We start from the raw sequence: 18,197 nt of genomic DNA on the forward strand, positions 1-18,197 counted from the left end.
GGGTGAATAAAAATGAGCAATTGCTTATACTCAGTAATTGGTCAGCTTTACGTGAATAAGAACATTAACAACTTTTCTTTAGTTTTTATTCACGAAAAATTGAGCAATTACTAAGTAAATTGCTTACCTTTACGCGAATAAAAATATGAAGAAAACTGCAGAAGTTTTTATTCACGTAAAGCTGACCAAATACTGAGTAAAAGCAGTTGCTCATTTTTATTCACCACGCCAAATGACACCTCCACATGTTGTTAATAGCACTTCTCCACGAGGACTCAATTTAGTCATTTGACCAATTGTAAATGATTACAACAGGAAATGCAACAAATCTTATTTTTGGAACACTGATAGGATATGTAAGTGACAAGATAAAGGGTCAAGTTAACAAAGGGGAAAAAATATTTTTTATTTAACGGATGTTTTTTAAATTGTTGTATTTTGTTGTATAAATGTGAATTATCTTTTTAACGTTGATATTCGGGCGTTGTACCTGAAGAAAATTCACCATTTTATTTGAAATGCATAAATTTTACCAAAAACTAGGACTTGTTTTTAACTTATACTTGGCACAAAATGAGTTTCGATTTTCCTTTAGGTCATTGTATAACTTTTGTTAAAAAAGAAATCATCAACTAATTTCAGCTAGTTAAAAAAATAATTTATTCCGACATAAATCCAGTGCGCAAGATCATTACTTTTATTTAAAGACAAAGTAATTATGGATTCATATATTCAATATTCATTCTTACAAACCAGGACGACCTAGGTTCGAACTTCAAAACGTTCGCAGTACGATAAAGATTTTTTATCGTTTCTAAGTCACAATCAGATCAATTCCATGCAATGCATTGCTCATGCTTACGAGAATAATTTTAAACGAAGACAATGGTTTTAAGCCACCTGCTGCGTCTGCTGTTGAGCTTGCTGTTGCTGTAGAGCTTGAGCAGTGGGTTTTTCTTCCAGCTTGTCGTACTCGACGTAAAACTCCTTCGCAACCTTTCTCCAGCCTTGTGGGTCAAAATAATAATATGTTCCTTTCTCATACGAGGCTGTTTTAATTTGAGGCTCCATGCCTGGAAATCTGGTAATCCAAACACGTTCGTCTTTATGATACCTCCAATCTCGAGCGTATCTATTTTTAAGTAAACATTTAGATTTTAAAAGATTTTAATAACTGAAAAACCTTTATAACACTATTTTCTCAGCTAAATCAATTAACAAAAAACGAGACTTCATACCGTCTATTGACAAGTAAAACTCATTAAGTGCAATTAGCTGCAGTGTCACTTAATGAGTTTTGCTTGTCAATAGACGATATATTACATACATAACATACCTAACATACCTAACATACATAACATACATAACATACATAACATACATAACATACATACATACATACATACATACATACATACATACATACATACATACATACATACATACATACATACATACATACATACATACATACATATATACATGCATACATACATATACATATGCATTTTGTATTCTTTTAGTATTTTTGAAAATTTTAGTATATTTTTTTCTTTAACAGTGTAATTTGTTTTGCTGTTTATTTTTTTAGGGAACTTTTTTCTGCACCCTGTTGATACATGCATACATAAATTGCAGATAACAAAAAAATTAGAGAAAGAAAAAAGAATAACGTAGATTTAGGAGTGTTATGAAAGATTCTGAAGATATATGCTTCTTTGTAACATGTAATACGCATATTAAATATAAAGTTATTAATGCAAAAAATAATTTTTTTCTAGGGTGAGTTGCACAGTTTCTTTATTAAGACAAATACTGAACTTATGGAACATGATGTTGTAAATAAGTGAAAAACTTTAATGTACTATCAGGAGCAGTATAAAGTCATATAACAGAAAATAGCATAAAATTTACAGTTCAGCAGCTGAGGCCAATTGAAGAATATCTCCACAATTTGTATAGTATAGATAAAAGAGAAGATCTTCGCCATAACGGCCAAGTTTAATTGGAGCCAGTTTATCTCTAATATAAGAACTTATGAGGTATTCTTGAGGAGCATAGAAATCTAAATTTAAATTTCTTGTGTCAACTACAACGTAAATGCATAAAATTACTTAGATGTAAAGAAAAAACTTTAAACCAAAATAAACTTTTACCTATTTCATGCGGTTTGCATGTAGAGTCAGAGAAGGGAGAGCCAAACGTGTGATAAAGACTCCTGGAACAAAAAAGTTAGCTGTAAAAAAACAAAGAAACATATTAAAAAAATTCCTAAGTTGAAGATCCACTTAAATATATAATTGAAATGCTATTATAAAAGATTCTACTAACTCAGTGGAGTTGAGATTCAGTCCAAGGGTTGTCAGGTCACTAAAACAAATGAAAGATATAAAGATTTTTAGGAATTGCTTTACAAATGTTTAGATTTTTATGATTTGCAGCTATCTTACAAAAATCAATTATTAAATTAGCAGTCTCTTTCAAGTTACCTGCCAAGTGCAAGAGTAACAAGATTGGGCTCTGTTTCAGCAGCTCGAATAAAAGTAAGTAATCCTATCATACCAAACTGGTCTGTCACCATGCCAGATGGAATGTTAGTTATGACACCTATAGGGACAGTAGAAATTTTAATATATTATTCAAATTACTAAATATTATTTATTTTAATATATTTTATTTAATTTTGATATATTTAAATTACTAAATATATAAACCACAATATGTTCTGACAGAGGGCAATGAATTCTATCAAAAATCTGTAAGTAAATGTATTATAAAAAAGAAAGTAGTCAATTTAATGACAAAAACAAAATGTCATAAGGAGTCAATGAAATGTTAAAAACCATCACTTAATTGTATTATATAAGTTTAAGTTGGTGTTAAAAATTACATATTTAAAGTAAATGTGTAATATTTTAACAACAACATTTTATTTATTTGATTATTAATAATGATATTTACTTACAATAGCTGAAGTAGATTAATTTTACTTTTTGTACTAATTTGATCAAAGTATTGTATTATTCTTATATTTCTCATTTCCACAAATGTAAATTTAAAATAAAACAGTAAATATAAAAACTTCAAAAAAAATCATAAATATTAAAAACGGAAATAGCAAAAGTATTAAGTACACATACTACATGACAAAAAAAGTGAGAAAAAGTATAATGGTGGTCCATATGATTTATCAATGACAGACCCAAGTACTTTGAGACAGGTTATCCAGTACTCACTATTGCAAAAATAGGGATACAGTGCCTTTTGAGCAGACCCAAAAGTGCCACTTACATGTGAAAGTGCCACTTACATGTGAAAGTTTGTCTTTGAAAATGTTGAAGTTACTCATGTTTATAAACAGATAAAATTTCTTGCAAATTTTTTTGCCTGATTGTTATTCTATTGATATTCTAATGTTACTTTTTGTCTTGTTAAAGGAAAGCTACATTTAAAATAAATAAATTTTCTATATCAAGGTTGCTTGAACACACTTTAAAAAAGAATTTCTTATAGAGACACATTGTATTCAGTCAAATGAAAAAATGCTTAATGGTTTATTAAATAAAAATTGTAGTAGGGGTTAGATTGCAGCTTTCCAGAGATAGTAGCTTTCTAAGTATTTATGAACTTCATAAACTTTAATAATTATGAAAAAAATGTTTATTTTCACAAAAACATTTATCCAATTCTTGAGAATAAAAAATATTTTTTTAGCTTTATTTTTCAGCAAAACATTTTTCAGCAAAAAAAAAAAAACGTTTTTAATTTTTTTGTTCCTAAAAGATTATTTTTCGAAATTCAAAAAATAGTCTTTCTTCTCAAATTTGATAACAGGTTCTTACTTTTCAATTGCATCAAAAAGATAGTTGACTTTGTTTTCAATTTCTAAAGATGCTGCTTTTGTAGTCTACAATACTGCTGAGCAATATTGGGGCATACTCTTGAATGTCTTTGATTGACTTTTTGTATCTGATCCGTGATGAAAATTCTAATGTACTGCTTCAGCTGCTTGTTCACTAAAGAGCCCTAAAGGCATGTTTTTGTGGTAAATAATATCCTTCAAGTGAAGACAGCATAGGCTTTACACTTCCATTTTGCATTGTAAGATGCTTTGAACTGATCAATCTTCTCCAAACTATATATCTTGGACTCACTATTGGCAGAAAGCGATTTCATTTTTAGAATAAGTTTTAAAACTTGCTTGGAAATCAGGTGGAATTAATTTTGCACTTGATGTTCTGACCAATATCTTTATTCTGAGGTTAGACAAACCTGAGCTGAGCTAAGCATTGATGAAACCTTTTATTGAAAATAAATGTTTGATTGACTTTGCCCTTATGTCAATGGGACCTGTATAATTCATTGGATGTTTATTTGATAGACAAGGTTTTCTGTTCTTTTTGGTGAGGCTGGCTCTGAGATGACACCAGCTAGAAAGCTTTAGAATCTTTTGCAATCAAATCTTTTAAGTTTTTCCAATAAGTGGATTCATTGCAGTAGTGAGGCAAAGCTTTACCTAAAGGACTGAAACATTTGTAGCATCTTAAACATGATGGTTGATTGTTATTTTTGTATTATTCAATCAGGCCCTCTTATACATTTGTAAAATTTTCCCATGCAAGTGAAACAGTAACAGTTTTTTCCTCAACTTTCTGCTCTGATCTTTTTTGATATGAAGTCAAAAAGATATAAGGTTATTTGATTTATCATACTGATACTATTGGCTTTCCAGCTTGATTAGGCTTGATTATCTATTCTGGATTTTTCACCTAATATGGAGAATGGGCTTTATTTTGAAATCATTTGCAAAACATATAAAAAATTAGAATATATCAACAAGGAAATGGAAAGTCAAGTTTTGTTATGGCTTTTCAAAGCTGATGAAGTTAATATCATCAAAGAAAAAGAGGCCAAATAGACTTATGATAATATAGTAATATGTATAATAATATATATAATAAAATAGCACACTTAGTAAAACTAATATTTAAATTATGTTACTCTGTCTGGCAACCTTAGAGAAATATTTATCATTATTTGCCAATGGAAAGTCTTTAAGCTATGTGTATATCATGTGACCCATTATAATGATTAAAAAGACCTTTTTACCATGAAAATCTGCCATTCATGTATGTGTACTGATTTATAAAAACTGTTCCTAACCATGAACAACTGCAATTTAATGTAAAACTAAAGCTAGTCATAAATAGAAAAATGCATTTTAACTAAGAATATTATTTAATGCAACACTGGAGTGAAATTAAATAAATGAAAAACTAGCCAGCACTCAATTGCAAAAAATATATGCAAGAAAAAGATTACCTTATGTTAATTAGTTAACTCAAATTGTTTAAGTATTCAGAAGATTACAATATGATTAAATATTTTGATGATTAAAATTACACAAATTTAGTCACTAAGAAAGAAAATTTGAAACAGGATGGAGAGAGTAACCTAGAATAAAGACCTGAGGAAAAATACTCTTTGACTTAAATAATGATAATAAATTAATAATTTGTATTTTTCAGTTCAAAAATAAGTCTTATAAACCAGGGATATGGTATAATTGTATAATAGTAAAATGAAACAATACCAGAGGAGTTTGTCTGGATGCCAGAGATAGGTGTCCTGGCTTTCTTTTCAATCAACCTTCACAAGTAAAAAATTAATTGTTAACAAGGGTAAAAGTATTGGATATAATTTTTTTATTACACTAAATTTAGAAATTATCCCCATCCACCTTTCCTCTTATAAAAAAAAAAAAAAATCAAAAGGTACCTGCCATCTTTGAGTATTTGCTCATAAGAAGAACCTAAACCTTAAAGACAAAATAAAAGTTAAACCTTATATCACTGATTTTTAAAAAAACTTTTTGAAGGTACTAAAATTTAATGAAGCTATGCATATTGAAAACATTTGACAGAATATGGCTACCATAAGGTTCCGTTGCTAAATTTTCTTTACTATCCTGATGTTGAATAGTATGAGTTGTTGTTGAAGATGTAGATTGTGTGATTCCTTGCAAGCCACCACCAAGTGCACTACCATCTGATTGCATCTGTTGTTGTGTTGCACCAGGTAATGCAGGGAAATCTTCATTTTGAATTTGGAATTCTTGGTTACCATCTAAAGACTTGTTTCCTGTCGACATGACAAATGAAAAAGAGCTTTGCCCTAAAGGAAAAAAGAAGTTTCATGCTTTTTTTATTTTAACAATATTAAAAACAACTTTTTTTAAATCTAAATGCCTAATTTAAATTTGTAGACACTGTTTGACAAATGACAAATGAAAATTTGACAAATGACAAATGAAAAAGAGCTTTGCCCTAAAGGAAAAAAGAAGTTTTATGATTTTTTTTTTTTTTTTAACAATATTAAAAACAACTTTTTTTAAATCTAAATGCCTAATTTAAATTTGTAGACACTGTTTGAACCTATGGTATAACACAACAGAGTCCTGTACATAATACTTTAGGCACAAGAAACTGCTGAACAAACTTTTAAGCAGCTTAGTAATACCAGCTAACTTAAGAAACAAAATTTTAAAAATGTTCAAAAAATTTTGTGTTAATTTTTGTTTTCAATTCTTTTTTTAAAAATATGTGAACACACATGTAAATACGTGAGTGAACACACATGTAAAGAAGGAAAATTAGTGGTCAGGTCTTTCTTTATATAGCAAAGGTTCTTTATATCAACAAATGAATGGAATAAAAATATTGTTAGCTTAAATGTTCAAAAAGTCAAATCATATTAAATGAAAAAAAAAAAGTTGTATACAATAAGCAAATAATTAAAGCAATATTAGATGTTTTATCTAATTTTAAAACACATTTTTTTTTTTTTCATAATTGTATTAACAAACCAGTTCGAGAAGAAGATGAATTTCCAAGCCTGTTTGCCAATGCAGGAAACTCATTGTCAAAAACTGTGGCACCAGCTCCACCTGAATTAGGAGGACCAATATTGCCATGACTGTTTGGATTTGACTCCCTACTTGAAGATGAATTGGCAGAAGGGATGGCAGAACTTAATATACCCTGATAAATAAAAATTTATTGAAAACCAAAGTATTGTGATGCATTTAACATTTTTCTTTACATATTAAATTAACATATAAATGCAGTACATATATAACATTTATATGGAATATTTTGAATGACTTAGCAGCATTATATAAAACTATTACTGAAAGTGAGCAGGAACTTAAGGTGCTGTCCTTTTGCAGCTGGGGTTTTAGGTTGCTGAAATGTTTAGTCACTAAATCTATTTACCATGTGAATTTTTATCTGCTGGTACAACAGTTGCCCCATTCTTAAGCATATGTACCATATATATAAAAAAAGGTTAACTAGCTTTAGCAAAATTTGAAGAAATTTATTTTAATTAGTAAATTTAGCTCATAACCACATCAAAATTGCTTTAAAGATATGTTTTTTGAATATTTTGTCATATTTTAAAGCTGTGTAGTATTACGCTGAAATGTATAACTTAAAATTTTCAAGAACTTTATACAAAAAATGTGAGCTAATAAAATATTTACACATACTAACATATATGATGTAAATTTTATGTAATAGAAATATTTTAAACAATGATATTTAGAAAAAGCAATAAGCAATTCTTTCTTTTAATTTAGTTGTACCATTAGGAAAAATTTAAAGCAATAATGAAGAAACATCCCAGCAACTAAATATTCTAGAAGAAAAAAAAGAGAATTGCTACTAAATGATTGTTTTCAAATATAGTTTAAAGACCATATGAAAAAAACTCAATGGAAAAAAAGGATAGTTTTACTGGAGTAAGAAGCTCCTGTGATTTTGATTGCTAAAACCTTTCATCAAAATTAAAAGAGTTCTGAAAAATGTTCCTGTTACATACACACTTCATGCAGAGTTAATATGCAATGTAAACTTGTAGGTTAATGAATATTGTATTAATAACTTGTCAAGCTAAAAGATTACCTGACCAAAAGAGCTATTACTAGATAGGCCATTCCTATTGATTTGCCCTCCAATAAAGCCAGGAAAGTTACCATTTGATAGAGGAGGAGTTGAGCTACCTAAACCCATTGAAGATGGGGGCAAGCCAATTGTCCTAGATGTTTGACTCATGCCAATTTTATTTCCTATGATAAGCCCTGGAGAATTACTTGGGGAAGAATGACCTTGCATTGGTATTTGTCCAATAACGCCACGCTGTTGCTGCTGCTGCTGTTGTTGTTGTTGTTGCTGAGAGTTTTGTAATTGTTGTTGTTGGTGTCCAAGTGAAAGTAAGCCGCTTCTTCTAAATAAAATATGAAAAATCAACTTAAAAAAAAAAAACACAGAAAAGAGAATAACAATAATAAAAATAATAAGAAAAAAAATAGTAATAATAACAAAAAATAAGTAAAAAAAATTTAAAAAATGATAAAAATAATAATAACAAAAATAGTAAAAAAAAAAAAGAGAATAACAATAAGAATACTTCACAAGATAAAAAAGGATAAAACTTACGGTGATGATTGACCAGAAAGAAGTTTGAGATTTTGCTGATGGCTATTTTGCAGATCAGAAGATGATTGGGTGCTTGATGAGAAAATATTGTTTGATTGTGATGAAAGACTTCTTGGAAACTAGAAAATAAGAAAGTGGTTAAAAATTAAACACTAAACAATGTTATCAATATTGATTTTGCCTCACAGTAACAAAACATAACGACACTTTTTAACTTTCTTCTTGTTTTATATCAAATATTGTTTAAAATGAAATATTTTTTAAAGCAAAGCAAGAGAAAAATAGAAAAAATCCTATGCTTTAGTTAGATAATTATGTTCTAATATTTTTTCCTTCTGGTTTGGAAGGAAAAAATATTAGAACATAATTATCTTGGAACTCAGTTAAATATAAAAACATAATGGAAACAAACATGTTATTTTCCATTATGGTTTTGTATTTAATTGAATTTTCCATTTTTCAAAGACAGATAAGAAATAGACTTAAAAAGTAACTAGTACCAATTGTGAAAACATACATCAGAGTAAAATAGCTTGTGCACTTTTACATTTGAAGGTAAAGAGCTCAACCAAACCTTGATTTACTTTAGAGAAAACTATTTTCAAATAATTTAAAGATATAGTATGGGACAGTAAAATTCACATTAACTCTAGTGAGAAAAGAAAAAAGTGAAATTTTAAAACGACCATATACTTTAATAAAGATAATTGATTTCATAGAATTTAAAATACAATACTTATAATGAGACCCATTGCAAATAGTCACACCTTGATCTTGGTGGTAAACTTTTTGAAGACCTTCTTGACATTTGTTGGGTAAGGTATTTGATTGCTTGATGAAGGAGGCCTTCAGGGCAGTGACAATGATGTAAGGAGACACACAGGCCTTTGACTTAGGGTGCACAGATTAAGTAATTAATCAGATTTAAAACTGGGAGGCCAAAAGGATTTTTTGCCAGAAATCTGATATATCTTTTCTAAACTACTTTTGTCTTTTTGTATTGTCACAAAAGCCAGGTGCTTTATTCTGAGCACAATCTTGACAGCTTTAGGAATATTCTCAGGGTTCACTCATATAGCAATCAGTCCTACTTTTAAACATAGAATTTAAAATGAAAATTTTCTCATCATAGGTCAGAATAATTGGAAGAAAATTCTTCATGATAAATAAAAATTAATTATTTCTACATTCTTGATTTTAACAGCATCAGTGAGGAGGTGACTCTTGGATTTTACCTTAGCCTTGGCCTTTAGATCATTTTCATCAAACTAGACTTGAAAAGCCTTCTTTGTCATTTTGCTCATAAGGCCTTGTTTTAATATAAACCAATATCTAGTCTTGTTGCAATACCCTTTCACGTAATTACTTAGAATTAAAAGTCAATTATACCTTTTTTTTGGCACTCAAGATGAAAAAGATTTATCATTTGCTCACATATATGCTACAGAAATCTAAGAAAATATCAAACTATATAATGTCTATTCAGAACATTTAAAATAATATTGCCAGAGTTAGTAAATATTTACAAATGCATGCTGTGTTGATAACAATTTCTTTTATGTCAATTTTTAACATCATTAACATTCTGGTAATTGACATTCTAAATTAAATTAATGTGGATTTTTTTAAAACCTTGTGCAACCATTATGTGATAAGTATAAACTTACTTGAAGTTGTAATAATGAATTACTGCTAATGGTGTTAGCTCGTGAAGATGTTGGAAGATTTGAAAAACCAGTGCTGCTAAACCCTTGTGAAAAACCATTATTTCCTGAAACTATATTAAAAAAGCCAAGTAAATGATTGATCTAACACAGAGTTTAATAGTATTAATCTATTGCTTAACAAGCATAATAAAGGCTTTAAATGCTGGAAGCAGTCTCATATTGCGTCAAAATGTTTTAAAAATTGCATTTAGTATTCACAAAAAAAATTATTCACACAATTCAAATGTTTACCTTTATTATTCAAACTAGTAGAGCTACCCAGTGTTGATCTATTCCATAAATCTGTATTAGGATCTAAAAATTAAAAATCTAAAATGGTACTCAAAGAAAGCATTTAGACTTTAAGCATCATTTACATCCTGAACAAGTAACTGAAAAAAATGTTGATGTGAGTGTGAGCTAAAATATGATTAGTAAATTTAATGCTATTTTTAAAAAGCTAATAATTATTAAACTAATCAAAAAGCATACTTTGAACATGGTTCAATATTCTGGATAACCTCTGATTTAGAATTATTGGATCATTACAAGAGTTGTGATTAACATTATCCAAACTTTCAAACCAAACAATAACAATAAAAGATTGTTGAATTTACATTTATGTGGAACACTATCTTATTACTAAATATATTGAATTTTAATTATTAATGTAAGTTAGTTCTTTTTAAAAGTAATTTTAAATACTATGATGGTTATGACGCTTAAAATTTTCTCAACTTGAATTAATCATCAAATAATGTTCTAAAGACCTTTATGTAGTAGTTCTAAGAGTGGTTCTAAGACAATCCTGTCACTCTTCTCGCTACAAAGTGTTTGTCTACTTTTATGACATGTTTAGCTTAATTTACTATGTGTTAGGAACCTGCACTTATCTTGCTTACAGAAGGTATGTTTTATATTGCAATATTGCAATCATTGTGCAGGTAAAATAAAATTAAAAAAACTTCCTCAGTCAATTGCTTTTCCACATCATTACCAGGAATAAATTGAAATAAGTGAAGCTCCACTTATCTAAAGTTTAATATATTTTTATATACTTAACATCTGAAACAGTAAATAGGAGGGATAATAATGATCGATTTGGGAATTTAAGGGCCATTCCTGCTTTTATTAGCATGTGACAAACAAGACCCTAGAAACTCTTAAAATTAAAGTGTAAAAAAGTTATAACTTTAATGTTATGGTCCAATGAGACCTTTTTTTAGTTGTAAAGTGACCCTACAAACAGATAATTTTGCACTTCAAGGATTACTTCAAGTAAAGTTTTTAAAAAACATTTTGCGTTTCTAAAATAAGTTCTTTGAAATTTTAATTAAACACTTAAAATTATGATTAAATAGAAATTAGCAACATAAAAATAATATTAATTCAGGGTATGCAACAAAAAGGTAAAAATAAAATTATATTTTAAATAAAGAAACAGCTGAACACTCTAATCCAACATTTAAAAAATATATAACTTAAAAGAAAAAAAAGAAGGCTTCATTGTTTAATACAATGAAAATACCTGTTTGTCCCCATCCTGAACCCCAGCTAGGTGAATTAGATCTTTCTGTCTGTTCTTTAGACTTAAATGCTAAACATAACACATGAAGAATATAAATCAGTTACACATTATTGATAACATTTTTTTTGAATAAATGTTTAATAGGTACATTTTTAAATTGATTGATTTTAATTGGGATATAAAAAAAAATCTCATAATAAACAATAGTTAAAGTTTAAAACTCATAACACATTACCTGAAGAAGAAAGTGACATAGGATTACCATATAAGTTCATACCAGACATTTGACTTGATAACTAAAAAAAATAAATTTCAAAAACTTTCAACTGATTTTTTAGCATAAAGCCACCATAGCAGTCATAACACCAAACTAATAGAAAGCTTCAGAAAATTTGTAAAGAATTCTAAACAGAATGCATCATTTATCTGCTATTTTATGTATAATGTTCTCACTTTTGCCTAACTCAATTTCATTTATGAGTTTGTTTATAAAACTTAATTTTATATATGAACACATTAAATATTGAATGTTTTTTAGGTTGCAAATATATCAACTCCTTTATCTATTTATAACATAAACACTAATTTTTTTTTTTGTATCTTCTTGTGATTAATTTTTCTATTACTGCTTGTATTTCCAGGGTTCCAGGAATGTTTGTATCAACCCCAGGATTCTCAGTTATGCATTTTTTTATATAATTCTCTGAAAACTTGAATGTTTACAGAAATCTCTAAGTAGCAAATTTTTAGTTAAACTAATATGTGATTTTTGCTACTACGTGATTTTTTAGTTAACTACTACATGATTTTTGCTATTAAAAGAAATACTGTCAAAAAAGTTGCTTGAAAATTTACTCAATGTCAGGCTGGTTAGCTTAGCTTTCTCAGTCTAACTTTATTATTTTTGGATGTTTTGTTTGGATAAATTTTGCATTGTACTGTTAAACTGTGAAAACATGCAAATTTATATAAAATTTTTTGGTTTAATATTAGATAATATATTAAATTAAAAACTAAATAATCGCGCCTTTTTTTTCCAATCAAAAGTTATTCCGATGTCAAGAAACATTTGCTATGACGAGAAAGGCCAATGTGTAAATTGCTAGACCATAAAAACTATTTAAAAAGTGGTGGTTCAATAATAGGTCTCCATATACATTTGTTGCTAAAGCATAACATTAAAGTTGGAAGTGCAACTCTGCCTATTCCAACACAGCAAGCACATGAGATGAACTAAAATTGAAAAATCTAACCATGAACAGAATACTTTTCAATTTTGGAAACCAAAGAAAAATTATTCCCTGCTACACTTGCATGCCTAACAGTGTTTAATGGGCTTTCATTTAATGAAATTTTTTTAAAAAAAAGTTAAGGGCTCTCCTAACTGTCATTGAATTCAGAAATCTGTTAATGTCAGTAAATACAATTTCTAATCATGTGGTAGAGTACAGCAAAAAAAAAAAAAATAGAAAAAAAGGAACAGAGTTAATTGTAGGTTTTTGTTAATCTTTATTTTGGTATACAACTTCCAGTAATGGAGGGTTTTATCAAAAGGAATTAGTTACAAATCAACCAGAATTAGAATATAAACATGATTTCATTCAAGAAATAGTAAATTTAGGAAGATTTGCTGGACTGCAAGGATAAAAATACAAGACTTTAATATGATCTAATTGAAATTCATTAAGGGCCAGTCATCAAAAAGGTATAAAAAGTGATACATTTGTTTAGACACCTAAAAATTTTAAACCAACTAAAGACAGACAGAAATTGTATGTAGTTTTAATGCTTTGTTTGCAAAACCCTAAACTGATATATATGGACTTCTGCAATACTTTCATAATGGTTAAAACTATGTTTCATAATGGTCAAAGCTATGTTTATGTTGAGGGAGAAATAATTACAGTGTCTTCTTCATCTAAGTATTAAAAACTTTGACAGAACTGCTTGAAAGACTAAAGCATCCAATTTTACTGTAGTACAAGTATCACATGTATCTAACACAGAATAACTGTTTGAAACAGTATTTGAGTTTGAAAATAATCTTTTGAGTATTGAAATGGAAATCAATTATTTTATTAAAGTAGGGCAGTCCCCAATGCAGCCAGTTAGATACAAGACTTTATCATCAAAAATATAAAAAGAAATTTCAATATGGGGGTACATTGGATGATTATTTTAAAAAAGCATATTCATTTTAAATGACTGTGAAATTGACAAGTGTAAGTCTGAGCAGGCATTTTTTTCCACCAGACTACTCAGATTATAAATTCAAAACTGTTTCGGCAATGAAACTTGGACACTTTGTACTTCCTGAAATCATACTTCAAAACACAGCAAAAATATTTCTTTCTAAAATGAACTTTTTACATCATCCTTACAGCATTTATTTGCTTTTCATTTTATAAATAGATTTTTGTAATTGCTTAAAAAATGCCTTTTATTATTCTAGCTAGTTTTATTATTTCATAATCCAAAATTTTCAATACTGAAATCCTAGAATTGCAAGCTCTATTTTCTACAAATATTGGAAGATTATACCAAACAATCTAAATTATTTATAAAATTTACATTTATATGATCTCACCATTGATCTTCAACTTTCAAATGTAGAAAGGCTTATTTTGTGCAATCTAGTTTTGTACCTATTTAATTAAATGTAAATTATTGTTTGATTTATTGACTGCATCACTGTTGGTTCATTTTCTATAAACATATATTCAAATAATTTTTGAGATTGATTTTGAATATATATATATTTTTTTTTACATGTCAAAGTTTATTAATTTAGTTAATCATCTTTTAATCATTTAAGTTAATCATTTGCCTGATTAATGCTTATAATTTCTTTGGATCTTTTTAAAAACTGTCATATCATCTCATTCAACCATAAAATTGCTAATGTATCATTTTTAGCAATTGATTAAATACAAATAATGGTTAACATAAAATTTGTGAAAAATTCTTTAGCACATATAAATGTACTTTATGTTTTTTTTTTTTTTTGGGGGGGGGGGGGGGGAAATAACTGTATATAAGTTCTGCCTTCTCCAACAAATGCTGACTTGAAAAAATTCATAGGTTGCATATTGATTATCATCTGTTTTAACAATATTTTTATCTATTAGTAATTTTCCTTACTGTACTTTTGGTATGAACAGAAACATTTCATGCTTGTTTTAGATTGTTCTGGTGGACTATATATTTTTTATGGCAATAACTTTTATTACTAACCTAGGAATAAAATATCTTTTATAAAATTTATTATGATTATGAAAAATATAGTTTAATTTAGTAGACTTACTGAATCACTGGAGCTATTGTTTCTTTGTAAAAAATTTTTGCCATAAAAGGAATCACTATCACTCCCTTCATTTTCGTCTTTTTTGAAAAAACCCATCTTATTATTGCTACTCATGAAATTTGATGTAAAGCTGTTAGCACCACCCGCTAAAATATACATTTAATATTTTAGATCAATAATTGTATAAATTTACCTCAGGATTATAAAAAAGTAAAATAAAAAGTCATCATTAATCTTGAACTTACGTGGCGACAGATCTGAAGGTTTTCTTCCAATATTTGAATAACTAAAATGAATATAAAAACATTATAACATAACTAATAACTTATTTTTAAAAATATTCAATTAAGTAATAATGCAAAAACAAAGAGTACTTTCATTTCATTAGATGTAAAAACTTCTACATGTTTTATATATAATTTTTTTGAAAAATATTTACTCACGAGTTTATTCCACCAAATTGAGTTTCAAAACTCCCGCGGCTTAAAGCCATGTCTATTAAGAAATAATGTTTTCACTTCTTTTGTAGTTTTACTATTCTAATGCATAAAAACAGATTTGAAATATAGTTCTTTTTCTCTGCTGGTCTGATTAAAACACTGACATATTATAAATCCAATATTTATCAACAATCATCAAAATAGTTAAAATCATGATAATATTCGCAAGCTAGATAATTTAACTAATGTAAATTCATTTCAAGTATAAACCTGTAAATTTCAAATGTAAATTGCTACTCAAAGTCTGAACCAAGTTAAGATAGTTAATCAAAATTCAATGATCTATATAATATGACATTAGATATTTTCTTAGCATATTGACTGAGGTCATTTATAAACTTAAATAAAAAATACCTATGGCCATATATTTTAATTAAGATTAAACAGTATATATATTCTGTAAGCACAACATCATAACAATTTTTAAGCCAAGCACTTATTACTATCAGCAAGAAAAAGAGACATCCATAATTAAAAAGTCAGCAATGTAAAGCTAATTAGCGGTATCTAATTAAAATATAGCAAGACAGCTAGCATATTACAATGGCTGATCACCATGATACTTTTTGCAAGGTGTACTTAATATTAGTAAGATACAAATCCACTACAATCAAACTTAATAATGTTTTAGCATATTTATAACAGAGATAAATTGATAGGTATATGTGTAAACATTTTTTGAAAATAAAGTACAATTTCTACACAAGATAAATTTTTGGTAATGGATTTTGATTGTTGGTAGTTCCATTAAAGCAGTTAAGATAAATGAAGATTTCAGTATTTTAGAAATGAGGGTATTCTAACTATATTTCAACTCATTGATTTTCACTACATCTTTTAGTTTAATTTAGAAGAACATGCCCAATTTCTATATCGCAAGTTATTTTTCTGATTAGCCATTATTGACGAAAATTAATAAAAATACGCATGCGTTGAAAATACCCTAGGTTTCGGGGAAACCTCAGTTTTTGAACAGGTTAGAATACATAATTACAATTTAAGGAAGATGTTGAATAGTATTCGTGGAGTGATATTGTATCACGCTAAAAGGAATTGATAAAGATACGTTAGATTTTTCTTGATTACTTTTACTACGCATTCTTTTTCTATTATTGAAGAGAAACCCAAAATTTATTGCACGTTATTATACTTTCAAATAAGTTTCGTTGAATTGTTCTCAAAACAATTACCAATAAAATCTAAACCATTGAGTTTAAACTATTGTTAGCTCATTAGTTTTGTGGATTGGAAACTTATCAATTTCGTGCAAAGCAATTATGTAAAGCCACGTTGTATGCTTTTAGATTAAAACGGATGAGTTCTTTTCAATACAAGAGTCTCTAAGGTTATTGCAATGATAGTGCTTTTCAAAAACTTGAGACAAAGAGGTGAATTTTAACATATAAAACTACTGGATTACTTGTTTTTGATCGATCAGATGTAAGAAGAGAAATCGCTTATCATGCTCGTCATCTCAGGCGGTAATTGTCTAATTTTGAATCGTCATACCAGGTGGAAATTCTTTATTTATCTCTAACTCGTCACTTAAAGTTATAAAAAGAATTTTGCATACAGCGCATTAAAATCTTTAAAGACATTCGAAGGCAAACCTTTTTATAACTTTAAAACTTTTATAACTTTAAAACCTTTTTATAACTTTTTTGCATTTTCTGTATAAAATGTTTTTTTTTTTTTTTTTCAATTTGCCTGCATTAACAAGAAAATACCTAAAATAAACAGTTGTGGACAAGGAATCAGCACTCATTAGTCACAATCAACTTAACAAGATTTCCAAGTATTATTTTGTAATTATTTCCTTATTTTTCGGTGTTCATTCTTACACAGAAAAATGAAGGAAAAATTTTTTAATTCCTCATGAACTTAATACCATATAAAGATTCCTTTTTCACCAGAAAAAAAAGCTTTTGGTGGTCAATCTTCAAATTTTTTTTATCCGAATTCAAATATTAGCCCCAAATTATGCATGTTAGTAAAAAATTGTAGATCCTCTATATGAATTTACATGCATCTCGATGCCGAGCACCAAGATGTATGTTTCCCGCAATTCATTTAGGTTTTTAAGTTTCTTACTTTACGAATTCTTTTCAACGTCATTCCTAATGTTTTAATAAGATTAGTATCGGGAAAATTCGGGCAGGTTACTTCAAAAGGTCGATAGAATGATCATCAATCCACTTTTTCGCTAAACGTGAAGAATGCTTAGGGTCGTTATCTCACGATAACAACCATTTTAACATTAATGTCCATTTTAATAACATGTTTTCATCTGCAAATGGTGATTTTCGAAAATATTGTTATCATTCTAGCATCAATTTTTGTAACTGGTTCAGCACCATGCTAGTAAAATGCCGCTATGTAGCAGAGGGTTGTTTCTTCCATGGACCTATAAGAGATGGATGTGCAACCTATTGTTTTTTTTTTTTGCGAACCATGCTCGTTGCGTATTGTTACAAATCTTTTGTTTTAAACAATAGAAATTAAATTATATTAAAGTCTGTCGGATTTGTCGAAAGTTTTTAGTCTCGTCTAACCAGTCACATCAACTTCCTTTTATTAATTCAAGATAACAGCAATAGAACCAAGTTTTAAGCTTAATTTTATATAGCTAGATATTCTTAATACTTTAAGAATAACGCTGAT

At 28.1% G+C, this 18,197-nt stretch overlaps 1 protein-coding gene across 4 annotated transcripts; it reads right to left on the reverse strand.

Annotated features, from left to right (window-relative positions):
• Positions 1 to 713: 713 nt before the first annotated feature.
• Positions 714 to 16,426, reverse strand: LOC145185020 (uncharacterized). 4 transcript variants are annotated; one of them, XM_090078202.1, is made up of 18 exons: positions 15,480 to 16,426; positions 15,282 to 15,322; positions 15,037 to 15,182; positions 11,968 to 12,028; positions 11,733 to 11,801; positions 10,457 to 10,519; positions 10,166 to 10,269; positions 8,499 to 8,617; positions 7,965 to 8,283; positions 6,866 to 7,040; positions 5,935 to 6,174; positions 5,779 to 5,818; positions 5,594 to 5,649; positions 2,490 to 2,607; positions 2,332 to 2,370; positions 2,157 to 2,218; positions 1,915 to 2,065; positions 714 to 1,132 (listed from the first exon to the last, which is right to left on the reverse strand). In XM_090078202.1, exons 1-18 carry the CDS (start codon positions 15,527 to 15,529, stop codon positions 892 to 894), a joined length of 2,094 nt encoding a protein of 697 aa, XP_089934328.1. In that variant the 5' UTR covers positions 15,530 to 16,426; the 3' UTR covers positions 714 to 891. The 4 variants fall into 4 exon arrangements, with proteins under 4 accessions (XP_089934328.1, XP_089934327.1, XP_089934326.1 ...); XM_090078201.1 differs by having other exon boundaries at positions 7,965 to 8,286; XM_090078200.1 differs by having other exon boundaries at positions 10,166 to 10,275.
• Positions 16,427 to 18,197: the final 1,771 nt, after the last annotated feature.

Source organism: Hydra viridissima, unplaced genomic scaffold (assembly GCF_058129835.1).
Source record: "Hydra viridissima isolate aposymbiotic clone 2 unplaced genomic scaffold, HvirCarnegie_v1 scaffold_2, whole genome shotgun sequence".
NCBI classification, from domain to species: domain Eukaryota; kingdom Metazoa; phylum Cnidaria; class Hydrozoa; order Anthoathecata; family Hydridae; genus Hydra; species Hydra viridissima.